The 16,091-nt window shown below is 40.0% G+C and overlaps 1 protein-coding gene across 7 annotated transcripts in view; it reads right to left on the reverse strand.

The window, feature by feature from the left end:
* The window catches only part of STAT3 (signal transducer and activator of transcription 3), a 63,719-nt gene that overhangs the window by 21,862 nt on the left and 25,766 nt on the right, over positions 1 to 16,091 (reverse strand). For all 7 annotated transcript variants that reach the window (XM_089901294.1, XM_089901293.1, XM_089901292.1 and 4 more), the window contains exons 2-4: positions 7,742 to 7,891; positions 6,395 to 6,539; positions 5,718 to 5,816 (exon numbers count right to left, since the gene is read on the reverse strand). In XM_089901294.1, the coding sequence (XP_089757420.1) occupies positions 5,718 to 5,816; positions 6,395 to 6,539; positions 7,742 to 7,869 (372 nt within the window). In that variant the 5' untranslated portion in view covers positions 7,870 to 7,891. The remainder of the gene's footprint in view (positions 1 to 5,717; positions 5,817 to 6,394; positions 6,540 to 7,741; positions 7,892 to 16,091) is intronic.

The raw sequence follows: 16,091 nt of genomic DNA on the forward strand, positions 1-16,091 counted from the left end.
TCCAGGTATAAACGTCTCAGCCCAGCACAGACAGATGTTTCACACAATCCAACAACTGAAACCTTCCCTCCCTGTGCTTGAGTCACTGCAAACTACCCACCCTTCCCCACACATAACGTGTTTCCACACTGACTCCGGGCCCCCTGTCCACTCAGCCTAGCACAGCTGAACTCACTCACCTTCAAACCCGGTGCAAATGTTTGCTCCCCTGTGAAACCTTATTCAACTTCCCGAAGCAAAAGTACTCACATCCTCCTCTACGTCTTTCTCCCTTGAAGTGTTTGTGCACCTATCACCCAATTAGACTGAGAGCCCTGGTAGACAAGGGATCACACTCACCTGTCCTCCTGTCTCCTCGGGCTTTACCCACGAAAGGCAGGTGGGAATATGCGAGATGATGTAAACAGACAAAACAACAGTGAGGCCTGGGTTGAGGTAGCTCTGTATTACGGGCTGCAAACTTTTTGTCTAAGGGCCAGGTGGTAAGTATTTTTTGGCTTTGTCGGCCATACAGTCTGTATGACTGTATAACTACCCAGCCCTGCCACTGCGGCATGAAAGCAGCCAGAGACAGTGCATACGTGAATGTGTGTGACTGTGTTCCAAAAACACTTCATTTACAAAAACACGCAGCAGGCGGGATTTGGGCCCTGGGTGCTGTTTGCCAGCCCCTGATCAATACGATTGGGACCATTCTTGGGACACTTACTGCTTTTCTAACTCTCATGGCAAAGTTGGTGCCTCTATCCAAATGGGCTTAAATTGATTATTTTTATCTTATGGAACAGGATGCAAACATAAAGGTTCTCCACAACAGCAAACTCTAGTGATACACAGACAAGTGCCATTTGGCTAACCTCCCTGACGCCCGAGTCTTGAACAGTGAGTATTATCAGTTACCCCCTCATCCACCTCCGAGCCTATCAGCTTTCTGCTTAAAATTCTTTAGTTGGTCCCCGTTTCCTACAGATGTGGCAAGGATGAGGATAGCAGCAATAGAACACAGTTAACATTTACTTCGTATGTATGTGTCAGGTACTGTTCTATGCATCTTACACACAGGAATTAATTCAATTCTATGAAGTCGGTGCTATTATCATTCCCAGTGGAGGAACACAGACAGTCAACAGTTTGCCTGAGGTTACACAGCAAGTGGCAGATCTATGGCATTCAAACCCAGGAGGTCTGGGCCCAAGGCCCTTGTGGTGAACCGCTCTTCCAAGGCCAAATTGCCAGGCATGAGTAACTAAGAAGATTGTCATGATGTGGCCCTTGACCACCTTATCTTCCTTTACCCAGTCAGATGCTGAACTTTCTGCACTTCTCCCAAGAATACATGCAGTCCTGTTTCTGTCTGAACACGATCTTCTTTCTCCCTACACTGTGGTCTCCTTACCATCTGCCTGATGCCCATACAATAAGCATTGAGTCTCGGCTCAAACAGTACCTCTCCTTTCTGTATGATGCCGTTCCTGACTCTCTCAATTAGACTTAGATGTGCTTTCTTCTTTGTTCCTGCTACATTTTTGTCTTTAAAAAGAAAAAACTGGAGACTTCCCTGGTGGTGCAGGGGTTGGGAATCCGCCTGCCAATGCAGGGGACGCGGGTTCGAGCCCTGGTCCGGGAAGATGCCACATGCCGCGGAGCAACTAAGCCCGTGCCAATGAAGACCCAACGCAGTCGAAAATAAATTTAAATAAATATAAATAAATAAAAGAAAAAATTGTACACCCATGTTCATAGCAGCATTCTTCACAGTAGCCAAAAGGTGGAAGCCGCCCAAGTGTCCATCAACAGATGAATGAATAAACAAAATGTGACAGAGCCACATAATGAATAGTATTCAGCCTTTGAAAGGAAGGGAATTCTGACACCTGCTACAACATGGATAAACCTTAAGGACTTTATGCTAAGTGAAATAGGCCAGTCACAAAAGGACCCACACTGTATGATTCCATTTATATGAGGTACATAGAGTAGTCAAATTCATAGAGACAGGAAGTTAGAATGGTGGTGCCCGGGTCCAGGGGGAATGGGGAGCTACAGTCTAATAGATACAGAATTTTAGTTTTGCAAGATGAAAAATGTTCTGGAGATTGGTTCACAACAATGTGATGAACTTAACACTACTGAATGGTACACTTAAAAATGGTTAAGATGCAGGAATTCCCTGGTGCACCAGTGGTTAGGATTCCACGCCTCCACTGCAGGGGGCATGGGTTTGATCCCTGGTCGGGGAACTAAGATCCCAACCATAAGCTGCACAGCACAGCTAAAAGAAAAAAAGAAGGGATGGTAAATTTCATGTTATGTGTATTCTACCATATTTTTATTAAAAGGAGGGGGAAAAAAAAGAAAAAAAATTCCCTGGTTATATGATATTAAAGAAAACACCTCAGGGAAATTAAATAAGTCTCCTGTAACCAACAACATTAATGCTTCGGTATATATCCTTCTAGACATTTTATCATACATTTCAATAATATGCATATCATGTACATTTGTCTTTCCTGTTATGAAAATCTTTGCTCCCATTACATTGTCATGTAATGGAGGGTTATTGTTGCTATTGTATAAGAGAACTACTGATTCTTAAAATATTTATCTTGAACACAATCACTTTTCTCAACCCTTGTTAGTTCCAATAATTGTGTTTTGTTTTTTTAAAAGTTTGTCTTTTGCTTTCCAACATTAACACTCCCTTTTTCTGTCTTATTACAATGGCTGGATCTGTCAGAAAAATATCAATGGCAGGAGGCACCCTCAATCTTGTAACTGTTTTTAATGAGATTAGTGCTTCACCACTGTACATCATGTTCCCCTTGGTTTCTGACAAATATTCTTTTTTTTGTTAAGAAAGTTCCTTTTTTTTTTTTGCAGTACGCGGGCCTCTCACTGTTGTGGCCTCTCCCGATGCAGAGCACAGGCTCCGGACGTGCAGGCTCAGCGGCCATGGCTCACAGGCCCAGCCGCTCCGCGGCATGTGGGATCCTCCCAGACCGGGGCACGAACCCGTGTCCCCTGCATCGGCAGGCGGACTCTCAACCACTGCGCCACCAGGGAAGCCCGAAAGTTCCTTATTTTTAAAATCTAGAATGGACACTAAATTTTGTCATCTAACAAAAATACAATTTTTCTTAACTTACTAATTTAATGAATTACATTAATAGAATCCCTAATGTTAAGCCACCCTTGCATTCCTAGAATATAAACCATGCTTTGTATACTAAGCAGGATGCAAAAATCCTAACCTTTTCTTTACTTACACTGTCTTTTTAGGTCTTGATATTAGCATTATTCTAGCCTCATAAAATAAGCTGGAAACATCTCGTTTTCTCCCCTACACTTTGGAAGAGTTTAAATGATACTGGAACAATTTGTACCACAAAAGTTTGTTAAAACTTTTAAACCATCTGGCCTATTGGCTTTTTTGGTGGGATGGGGAGTGTAATTTTTTTCAACTCTTTTTCAATATATTTTTATGGTTATTGATCTAATTAAGTTTTTTCATCTTTTTTAGTATATTTTAATAATTTGTATTTTATTGCATTATAAAGTTGTTTGATTTTCTGTTTCTCCCAGACCACAACCTCCTCTAAAGCAGGGTGCCATAACAACCAGCACACAGTAGGATACACATACACATAATAGATTAGACAATCTAGATAGATAGATATGACTATCATATACCAATATGTGTTCCCCCAATGGGCCTGTTAGCATCACATAATCCCTATTCCCTAAACTAATTGTATCTCTAGCTCTAGTGAGATTATTCTCAAACTTAACCACAAAGAGAAATACATATGAACCTGAATGATTCAATTCCAAACCATCCCCCCAGGTGGCTCCCCAGAATAATACATTGTCATATCCTTCTGGTGCAAATGTGAACTGTTCCAGCCTTTGGGGAAAGCAATACAGAACTATCTATAAAAAATTTATATATATTTTATACACACACACACACACACACACCCCTTGACCTAACAAGTCCATGCCTGGAAATCCATAGGAGAGAAATCAAAGCATGAATATATAAAGATATATAGGGAGGCATTGCACTAGTGTTTACAGTGGAGGAAAAAAAAACCCAGAAAGAAGTGACTGTCTATCGAAGGGGTAATAACTGAATAAACTATAGCAGATCTATACCACAGAGTATTATGCAGCAAATAAAGTGAGTTAGCTTTATACTACTTGACTTAGAAGCATTTACATGACATAATTAAATGAAAAAAGCAAGACGCAGAAAAGTAAACCAATTTAAATATAATGTGTGTGTGTGTATTTTCTGTAGTTTATGGGAGCCTGGAGAAAGGTATGAAAGGATATATATCCAACTATTAATGTTGGATTCCTGGGAAGAGACAATGAAGAGAGGAGTGAGTAATCATTAGAGAAATACAAAACAAAACTACAATGAGGTATCACCTCACACCAGTCAGAATGGCCATCACCAAAAAAATTTGCAAACAATAAATGCTGGAGAGGGTGTGGAGAAAAGGGAACCCTCTTGCACTGTTGGTGGGAATGTAAATTGATACAGCCACTATGGAGAACAGTATGGAGGTTCCTTAAAAAACTAAAAATAGAACTACCATATGACCCAGCAATCCCACTACTGGGCATATACCCTGAGAAAACCATAATTCAAAAAGAGTCATGTACCCCAATGTTCATTGCCGCTCTATTTACAATAGCCAGGACATGGAAGCAACCTAAGTGTCCCTCGACAGATGAATGGATAAAGAAGATGTGGCACATATACACGATGGAATATTACTCAGCCATAAAAAGAAACGAAATTGAGTTATTTGTAGTGAGGTGGATGGACCTAGAGTCTGTCATACAGAGTGAAGTAAGTCAGAAAGAGAAAAACAAATACCGTATGCTAACACATATATATGGAATCTAAAAAAAAAAAAAAAAAGGCTCTGAAGAACCTAGGGTCAGGACAGGAATAAAGACGCAGACATAGAGAATGGACTTGAGGACACGGGGAGGGGGAAGGGTAGGCTGGGAAGAAGTGAGAGAGTGGCGTGGACATATATACACTACCAAATATAAAAGAGACAGCTAGTGGGAAGCAGCCACATGGCACAGGGAGATCAGCTTGGTGCTTTGTGACCACCTAGAGGAGTGGGATAGAGAGGGTGGGAGGGAGACGCAAGAGGGAGGGGATATGGGGACATATGTATACGTATAGCTGATTCACTTTGTTATGCAGCAGAAACTAACACAACATTGTAAAGCAATTATACTCCAATAAAGATGTTAAAAAAAAGAGGAATGAGGGACATATCAGGTCTTTGTTTTTTAACTTTCTTTCTTGTAATTTTCTGTAATGTTTTAAAGTTTTTCTTAAAAAGTAGAATGCATTTTATATGCAGGAAAAAAATGTTATTTTCATTGTATAAAACAAAACCCAGGGACTTCCCTGGTGGCCCAGTGGTTAAAACTCTGTGCTTCCAACGCAAGGGGCGCAGGTTCAATCCCTGGTCAGGGAACTAAGATCCCACATGCCACATGTGGCATGGCCAAAATAACCAAAAAAACCCCAAACAACAACAAAAACCAAAAAACCCCAAAACCCCGAACACCCACTTCTCCCCATAGGTCAGTGCACATCCTAAAGACCCTGGAAGAGCAAGCACATCTTTGTACACACAAAGGAAGCACATTTCAACAGCACTTTGTTTCTTCCCAGGCCTCACCTGGGCTGCAGTGGCTGCAGTTTGGAGGAGGCGGGACTCTTCCCACAGGCACCGGGCCACAATTCGGGCAATCTCCATTGGCTTCTCAAGGTATCTGCTCTGTACGTAGGAGAGAAAGAGAATGAAAAGTGGCAGCAGACTAAGGAGATGTGGACTGAACTTTGCTAACTTCCTCATAAATTAGGGAAAGTGTGACATTTACTACATGAAACAACACAGCAAAGGCCTCACAGCCTGGCTGCAAATAGTGGGAGATGAAGGGAAGAAAAGAGGAAGAAAGGCAGTAATGAGGAGCTGTACTTCACTGAGAGAAGGCTTGGTCGTCTGTCTTTGGACAGTGTGTTATCCCAGTCTTACAGGGAGGCAACTGACTTTGTCAAGGAGTATCCATTTATGGTCGAATCTTTAACACTGAAAAGTAAGAGTCATCTTCCTAGTCATCTGCCCTCATCACAATCATGTTATTAACATACTAACACACACGATTAACACAGCAATCACATTATTATTTCAGTGAACCAAAGAAGTGAATTTCAGGCAACGATACTCAAAGGGCTAGTTACTTCTCCTTGGATTTAAAGTACAAGATATGTTCTCATTATTTAGCCAAATGAGAAAAGAAACTTTCAGGAAAGAAAGATAAAACCCTCCTCTGAGGGTTCAGTTTCTCATCACACCTGAAGGAACTGCTTGATTCTTCGCAGGTTGTGCTGATAGAGAACATTGGACTCTTGCAGGAAGCGGCTATACTGCTGGTCAATTTCACCCAAGAGATTATGAAACACCAAAGTTGCATGTGATTCTTTGCTGGCCGCATATGCCCTAGGAAAAGGAAGAGGACAAAGAATGATGATTCTCAAACCTACACATGCACACATACATACACATGCATGCACGCAGAAATCACCATCAAGGAGGAAAAATCCCAAGGCAAACCTGATGCTATAACCCACTCATCACTTTAGATGCATCTTGCTCAGCAACCATAAATGTCATCAATTTAAAAATTATCAACAATTATTCCAGATACTATTTGCCACTGTCATAGTTCTATATTTATCAAATACTTGAGTGGACAGGTATGTTGTTTTGCTTTAAATTCTCAGTCAACTCTGTGGTCAGACTTTTAGTAGCAAATAAGCCATCCCAAGCTAGGGTGGCCTACTTCTGACATCTCTGTATCACCTCTCTGGCCCCTTACCAAATTCTGGAAAAACTAGGTCAGGGGCCTGAATTAAACCAAAATTAATAGGTGGATCTGAATACATTCAAGTGAAGGAGGGACTTCCCTGGTGGCCCAGTGGGTAAGACTCCATGCTCCCAAGGCAGGGGGCCCGGGTTCAATCCCTGGTCGGGGAACAGATCCCGCATGCTGCAACTAAAGATCCCGTGTGCCTCAACTAAGACCTGGAGCAGCCAAAATAAATAAATAATAAAATAAATAAATATTTAAAAAAAAAGTGAAGGAAATAGTTGTTGGGATTCTGTACCATTATCTCCTCTATGAATGAGTCTATTTCTCTGACTCTGGGTTTCTTTCCCTTAATGAAAGGGGAATCAGAAGTACGAACCCAAACTTTTACCCACGACAGAATTCTCATTCAGATAAAAAAAATTCACTTTGCTGTGCGGCAGAAACTAACACAACACTGTAAAGCAATTATACTCCAATAAAAAATATATATATCTATATATCTATATATATCTATGGCATGTCCCTGAAGTGTCAGAACACACAGAGCATCTCATCAAGCAAATGAGATTAAAGTCAGGCTTCAAAACATCTACCACCAAGCAGGCTGCTTCAATGTGCCAAAAGACAGCTGCCCAGATGCCCTTCTAATGTAGAAAATGTTCTTCCAAGACTAAAATGACCTCTCTATCTTCTGTTCTCTTTTATCCCATCACCTGTACCCATAAGCTTTTCAATGAAATAGTTAGCAAAGAGTTAAGTTAGAGCAGATCATGTCTCTTGTCTCAAACTAAAACCTAACAATTTGGGGAGTTGCTCAAGAAGGACTTACCAATCTTGACTCTCGATCCAAGGGGCTAGAAACTGCCGTAGCTCCATCGGGAAGCTGTCACTGTACAGCTGATGAAGCTGCTCCAAGTACCGTGTGTCCAGCTGCTGTAGCTGATTCCATTGGGCCATTCTGCTGGAATCAGGGGTCACACTGCAAACCAAAGGTTTATATGGTCACTACAAGCCCCAGTAAGGGGAAACAATCTATCCAACCCAGGCATCGGGTCTGTGATTAGGGATAAAAGGTGCTTTGTAAAGGATCTTCCATGTTTCTCCCAGTTCAAAACAATACATATACATTCAAATCTCTACCTCTGGAACCACATCGCAGCTTCTTTCTCCTAAACCAGGATGACAATGTGGGCATGATGTCATGTTTTAGAATCCATTATCTCTCAGAGGTATGTGAAGCTGAGAAATTACTTAACTTCCAGATTTCCATTTCCTCCTCTATCAAACAGAGATCATAATTCCCACCCCTCAGGGTTACTGAGATAATATTTCTTGAGCACCCAGCTCAGTGTCTAGCACACAACAGATGCTCAACAGATGTGAGTTCCTTTCTTTCCACTCTACACTCCTTTTAGGTGGACTGGGAGGTAACACAGTAAACCTAAGTTTGATCTTTAAGAACAAAATGTGGGATATGGGTGTTCAGGGAGGGCAGAGAGCTAATTCCAAGACTACAGTTTTAAACACATAAGCAAGGACCTGCCTGGGATTCTCCCACCCAAAAAAAAGAGTAATTTTGTTTCTAAAATTTCTCAGTCTGGGATGAGAAAGAAGAGAAGCTAAAAACCAGGCATTCAGGTTGTCCCCAGGTTCATGAACACCCCAGGGAAATACTCAAGGAGAAGCCAAGCCAGCTAACCACCTTGAGTCCTCTTTCTGAATAGCTTGGGGTCATGCAAATAGCAATACAGACCAAGTAGTCTTAAGAAGCTGTAAAAAAATAACTATGAGTAGGAGCCAAAGACTAAAGTATATATGGATCAAAGTATATTGAGGGCTTCCCTGGTGGCGCAGTGGTTGAGAGTCCGCCTGCCGATGCAGGGGACGCGGGTTCGTGCCCCGGTCCGGGAAGATCGCACATGCCGCAGAGCGGCTGGGCCCGTGAGCCATGGCCGCTGAGCCTGCGCGTCCAGAGCCTGTGCTCCGCGACGGGAGAGGCCACAGCAGTGAGAGGCCCGTGTACCGCAAAAAAAAAAAAAAAAAAGTATATTGAGATGGTTCTCTGGGACAGTGAGAACATTTACTGAAAGGTAGACTACATACAAATACGTACACTTTACTAGAGTGCTTGATTTATTTCTTGGAGAAGGCATGAATAAGCACCTAATTACTGGTCCTTTCATAAAAAGGACTGGGCAAACTGGTGACAAAACCGACAGGTCTTGTGTTCTCAGAGCAGCAAGTTAAATGATCACCAAGCTGTTCAGAATCTGGGGTCCTTACAGAATTCAAGAGGGCTGTGCTGCTGTTCTCCTTCTCTTTCTTGGGGGGACAGAAATGGCATACCCCCTTGCTACTGCAAAGATGGCATCAACTGATCAAGCTTTCAAGCACATATTCAGGAAAGCAGGATCAGTCCCCTCACGGCAGTCTTTAATTGAACAATTAAAAATCTAAGGCAGGGACTTCCCTGGTGGCGCAGTTGTTAAGAATCTGCCTGCCAATGCAGGGGACACGGGTTCAAGCCCTGGTCTGGGAAGATCCCACATGCCACGGAGCAACTAAGCCTGTGCACCACAACTACTGAGCCTGCGCTCTAGAGCCCGAGAGCCACACTACTGAGCCCACCTGCCACAACTACTGAAGCCTGTGTGCCTAGAGCCCGTGCTCCGCAACAAGAGAAGCCACTGCAGCGAGAAGCCCGCTCACCACAACGAATAGTAGCCCCTGCTCGCCGCAGCTAGAGAAAGCCCACGCGCAGCAATGAAGACCCGATACAGCCAAAAATCAATCAATTAATTAATTTAAAAAAAAACTAAGCACCATCCAATAGAAATCTAATACAAGCCACATATGTAATCTTAAATTTTCTAGGTGCCATATTTAAAAAGTAAAAAGAAAGAGGTAAAATTAACTTTAATAATACATTTTCTTTAACCTAATATAACCGAAATGTTATCATCTTAACATGCGATCATACAAAAACTATTAATGAGATACTTTACATTCTTCTTTTTGTACTAAGTTTTCTAAACCAGTGTATGCTTTACACTTATGCCACAGATGTAAAGTATTTCCCTCCTCAAGTACCAAGAGCTTAAGTTCCACTGGTGAAAAAGTTCAGTAAAGCAAAGAGATGAGAATGTCAGGACGAGGTATTTGCCCCAGTCAGGCCAATATGTTTCCATAAATAAACTAAATCTTCCAACAACATTAGAGGGGAATAAGTTAAGTTTCCTAGGTGCTTGGGATGTTTTTTAACAATGTCTTAGGCACCTCCCGAGCATTTTCAGCTACCACTCCTTTGCAGTCGCACCCCCAGCCCCCCATCTCCACCCCCAAGATTAACCTGCCACAGGACCGATGCGATGCTACCTGGGCAGTGGTACATGTATGCTAAACACTGGCTAATGAAAGCAGTAACTGAAGCGCATGCTACATGCTGAAGCATTGTAACCATGTCGAATTTTACTCTCAACAGGAAATCAAAGGCCTACAACCACCATGGAGAACAGTATGGAGGTCCCTTAAAAAACTAAAAATAGAACTACCATATGATCCAGCAATCCCACTACCGGGCATAGACCTGGAGAAAACCATACTCGAAAAGATACATGCACCCCAGTGTTCACTGCAGCACTGCTTACTATAGCCAAGACATGGAAGCAACCTAAACGTCCATCGACAGAGGAATGGATAAAGAAGATGTGGTACACATATACAATGGAATTACACAGCCATAAAAAAGAACGAAATAATGTCATTTGCAGCAACATGGAGGGACCTAGAGATTATCATACTAAGTGAAGTCAGACAGAGAAAGACAGGTATATGATATCACTCATATGTGTAATCTAATTTTTAAAAATGATACAAATGAACTTATTTACAAAATAGAAACACACACACAGACTTTGAAAACAAACTTATGGTTACCAAAAGGGAAACGTGGAGGGGAGGGATAAATTAGGAATTTGGGATTAACATACACGCACTACTATATATAAAATAGATAACCAACAAGGACCTACTGTATGGCACAGGGAACTCTACTCAGTATTCTATAATAACCTATATGGGTAAAGAATCTGAAAAAGAATAAATATATGTATAACTGAATCACTTTGCTATACACCTGAAACTAACACAACATTGTAAGTCAACTCTACTCCAATAAAATAAAATTTAAAAAAAATCAAAGGCCATTAGAACTCTCTTACAATACTCACATTAGGGCCAAGTTAAAAATCTGCCTCAGCCATAAAAAGGAACGAAATTGGGTCATTTGTACAGACGTGGATGGACCTAGAGACTGTCATACTGAGTGAAGTAAGTCAGAAAGAAAAAAACAAATATCATATATTAACGCATATTTGTGGAATCTAGAAAAATGGTACAGACGAACCAGTTTGCAAGGCAGAAATAGAGACAAAGATGTAGAGAACAAACGTATGGACACCAAGGGGGGAAAGGGCGGGTGGGATGAATTGGGAGATTAGGATTAACATATAAACACTAACATGTATAAAACAGGTAACTAATGAGAACCTGCTGTGTAGCCCAGGGAACTCTACTTCACTTTGCTGTCCAGTAGAAACTAACACAACACTGTAAAACAACCATACCCCAATTAAAAAAAAAAAAAATCTGCCTCCTAGGCTAAAAGCATCATGATCTGTCTTGTGTTTCTCAGGACTTGATTTGCATAGACATCTGCATAATATGCCAATTTATGTAGATTCTACTGCATGTAAATGTAGGAAACTCCAGACCCACATAATTCAATACAGTAGTCAGTAGCCATATGTGGTTACTGAGCACTTGAAATGTGGCTGGTTTCAAACTGAAATACACTAGATTTTGAATACTTAGTACAAAAAAAAAAGTAAAATATCTCGCTAATATTGAAATGTTAATATTCTAGATATATTGGATTAAATTTTATATATATATTTTACTTATATGTGTGTGTGTATATATACATACATATATATATATATAAATATATATATATCATATATATATTTTTTTGGCCACACCACACAGCTTGCATGATCTTAGTTCCCTGACCAGGGATTGAACCTGGGCACCGGCAGTGAAAGCGCCCAGTCCTAACCACTGGACCTCCAGGGAATTCCCCAAATAAAATATATTATTAAGATGAATTTCACCCATCTCTTTTTACTTCTTTTAATGTGGCTATTAGGAACTTTACATATGTGACTTGCATTCTATTTTTATTGGACACTACTGCTCTAGATTATGTAACCCCAAAGCCATGTTCTAATAAAGGATTTAAAGAAATAGACACCTACTTTTCATAATAAACTCCCGTGTTATGAATCAATTAAAAAACAGACTAATAAAAAAATAGACTAATTATTTAATTGCTGATCTTGGATACAAATGTAGAGCCATCACAGTCTGCTCCCTGAAGTTCCAAATTAAAACTATAAAGCAGCATCACACTATACCTGCTCAATTATGGATTAACAATGTAGTCATGCATGAATATTTGCATTTTCAAACTCATATACCATTAAAAAATTACAAGTTTTTGAAAATTTGCCAATTCGTTTCTAGTCCATTACTCAAGAGGGTTTTTGTTGTTTGGGTTTTAGTTAGTTTTAGTAAGTAGTATAATAATCGGGCTATTTCTTAAACCAGAAACCAGCTAACAGTATTTTCCATAAAATTAAGGGACCAAAAACGACTGATGTTATGTTCTACTTCTCAGTCTAATCACTGTAGGTAATACTTAATAGCTATTCTATATTAAAAAAGAATCATTCTAAATTAAAGCCAAAGGGCAGGTAGTATTTTCAAGGAGAACATGGGCAAACAGTCAGTGATTTCCTTACCAGCTGCTTAGCTACAAACCATATTTAACTAACAGGAACCACAGGGCAATCAGACCAATTGCTCTTCATAAGAACTCTAGATCCTCAAGAGATCAAAAGCCAAATTGTCTAGGAAAACCATTGCCCACTGGCTTTGTGGTAATTGTCTTACTGGAAAAAAACTTTTTTTAACAATCTCAATTCTGGTTTTTCAAATTACAAGTTAATCTGAAGGACTCTACTAAATTCTAACTGAAGTATTTCTTATCTATGGAATAATTCTAAGCCTGACCTAATAACCACTTTCACTGAACTCCAGAACACAGAGAGCGATTTGCACAACAACGTGAGTGCCCAGCACCATTCTGAGTGCAGAGGAGACAAGTCAATTCATTCCATACAGTGGCTGGCTTAGGGCAATACATTCTCTTAATTCTCTCCAGGCGTTTACTCAGATTAAGGTTCACAGATAGTAAAGGAAAGGTGAGTGTGATCCTGTTTTCTACAACCGAAAAGAAAAGAACAATAAAAATGAAACAGCAAGTCACCAAAGACTTTCTGGACTTTTCAAAACAGGAATTTCTCAACCTCTTGGGGATAACTTACTAAAAAGAAGTCATAAGGCAAATGACTACTGTCTAACGGGGAACTTATTACACAAAAAAGGTCCGTCCAAGTCACAGTTCTCATTTATACACTTCAATCTAAAGAAACCAAGGGATGTGTTGAGAACCACAAGTCAAGACGACTTACAAAAGGCTTCATTACATCATTCCATAAAACATCTTTTTAAATTAACACCTGCTCTTCACATGCAGGCACCAGTGGATTTACAACAGGGGTGAGTGAGTCAGGGGTGAAAGTGAGAGGGATGAAAACCAGGTGTATACAATAATCCAGAACAGAAAGCAATCTAAAGATAATTTCTGTTCTACCTTGCAATGAGTCCCAAGATTTTTCTTCGGGTGTTAGCCATACTCTATATTAGAAATACCTGCATTTAAAATAGAACATATTTATTCATACTTGTATATTATCTGTTGCCTACACTAAGCTCCTCTTTGCTGTCAGGAAAGGTCCAGTGACTAAGGCAACCAAAGTATAAAATAACATAGAAATGGTACTAATTTCTACGGAAACCAGTCCTTTTAAGAAGACGTTTTTGGGACTTCCCTGGTGGTGCAGTGGTTAAGAATCCGCCTACCAATGCATGGGACACGGGTTTGAGCCCTGGTCCGGGAAGATCCCACATGCTGTGGAGCAACTAAGCCCGTGCACCACAACTACTGAGCCCGTGTGCCACAACTACTGAAGCCTGCGCGCCTAGAGCCCGTGCTCTGTAACGAGAAGCCACCACGATGAGAAGCCTGCACACTGCAACAAAGAGTTGTCCCCACTCGCTGCAACTAGAGAAAGCCCACAAGCTGCAACGAAGAACCAATGTAGCCAAAAATAAAGTAAAATAAAATAAATTAATTAAAAAAAAAAATCTGCGCTTCCACTGCAGGGGGCACGGGTTCGATCCTTGGTCGGGGAACTAAGATCCCACATGCCTCATAGTGTGGCCTAAGGAAAAAAAAAAACAGTAATAATGTTCACTGTGGAAGATTTGGAGAAATACAAAAACAAAAAACAAAAGATAAAATCACCCACATCGTATCATCACACTGTCTAGAACTACAATTGACATGTTGGACATGTTGATATAATTCCTCTTAATCTATCTCAGGGTACGTCGTATATATATTTTTTATTTCTTTCTGGAAGTTAGGATCATAGGATTTTTACAGCTTTCTATTCTCTTTTAACTCTTATTTTATAGTAAACATGTTCTATACAATGGGATTTCTGTTTAAAGCCCAGAGAACAACTGTTTGGTTTCTATTAGTGTTTTCAATATACTCCTGAAAATTCCATTAAGGGTCACAGAATTTATTTATAATTATAAGCTCCAATTTTTTTGTTCTCGCCATACCACATTCCAAAAATAATATGAGGTAGCTGCAAACTCCTTAAAGTAAATTAGGGAGGAGAAAAAAATGAGGAAAAACTAAAAGGCAATTAACGCTAGACAAAGACACTCAATCTTCATAACATTTTCACTGTTGGATTAAAGGTGTAACGAATGACAGGGAGTCCACATTTAAATATTATAGCTTAACTATTTCACCACTGATAATTACCCTAGACATTAAGACTTTGGAATTTCAAATTTAAAAAGATAATTCGAAATAAGTACACTTGTATACTAAATATGTAATTTCCTTGCTTACAAATCCAAATAGTTCCTTTGTAAAGTTTAAGACTAGATGTTTGCCTTTAATAAAAAGTCTTTGCAGAGATCTAGTTTTGATTTCCTAAAAAGACAAAATATTAACACTTGAGTGCCCAATCTGAACTAACCTCATTGTAATGTTCAAATATATTCAATTACAAATAATAGGATTTGCTTTAAAGTCAGAAACAAACACTTCTTTGCAAAAAATGGACATTGAGATAAAAGAGAACTTGAATTATAGTTCCCTACTAAGGTGGCAAAACTGAAAAAAGAAAGAAGTACTAAATTACTGCGGAGCAGAGCTCGGAGAAGCGAAAGAACAGTTTTAATGATACTCTGGAGCACATTCAACCCCCCAAATTCTACTATCCCTCATTCTTCTTATCTCACTTTAATTCTTGGAAAAGTTCAAGAATCTTGTGCTGAGCACATGATTTTTTCCATTCCAAATCCTGACCTAGCACTACTTTTGTATAGTTATCTAATTTAAATCCAGAAACACAGAGAATAAAATGTATCAGGTTTACAGTTAAGTGTAAGAGGCGGAGACTACCAGGAATGCTAACAGCAAAAAGGAAGGAAAACCTAGTGCCTTGATCCATGAAGGATAATCAGGATGTTAAAAACAAAACCAAAAGCACCACCCAAAATCTAGTGCTCACGCAGCTACCTCTGAGAAAAAGATTCTGAAAACTATGAATTGTCAAGGCCTCTTATTTCAAATCTAATAGTGTTATGGAATTAACAAACAAAACCAAAAACGGACATATTCTCCAAACTTCATTTGGGATAGGCAGCATATTTGATCACAAATATTTCAGATTAAAAGAACAAGAGCATAACAAACATAATTCCCTCTAAACTGAAAGTAACACAACTAGATGCGCTTTGTCAGTTACTGAGTGCCAAGTTCATGGTTAAAGTTGCCTGAGAACAGGTCTGAGCTCCAGATAAAGACCACAAAACAAACCAAATCTGAGCATCACGTGGCCCCCCCACTTTGTCACACGTCCCCTCCGCCAACCAGACACGCTCCTCTGAAGCGGTGTGGTGTAAAGCCA

Source organism: Delphinapterus leucas, chromosome 19 (genome assembly GCF_059928025.1).
Source record: "Delphinapterus leucas isolate spDelLeu-1000000601 "Yukka" chromosome 19, BTC_Dleu_Yukka2, whole genome shotgun sequence".
Classification (NCBI taxonomy): Eukaryota; Metazoa; Chordata; class Mammalia; order Artiodactyla; family Monodontidae; genus Delphinapterus; species Delphinapterus leucas.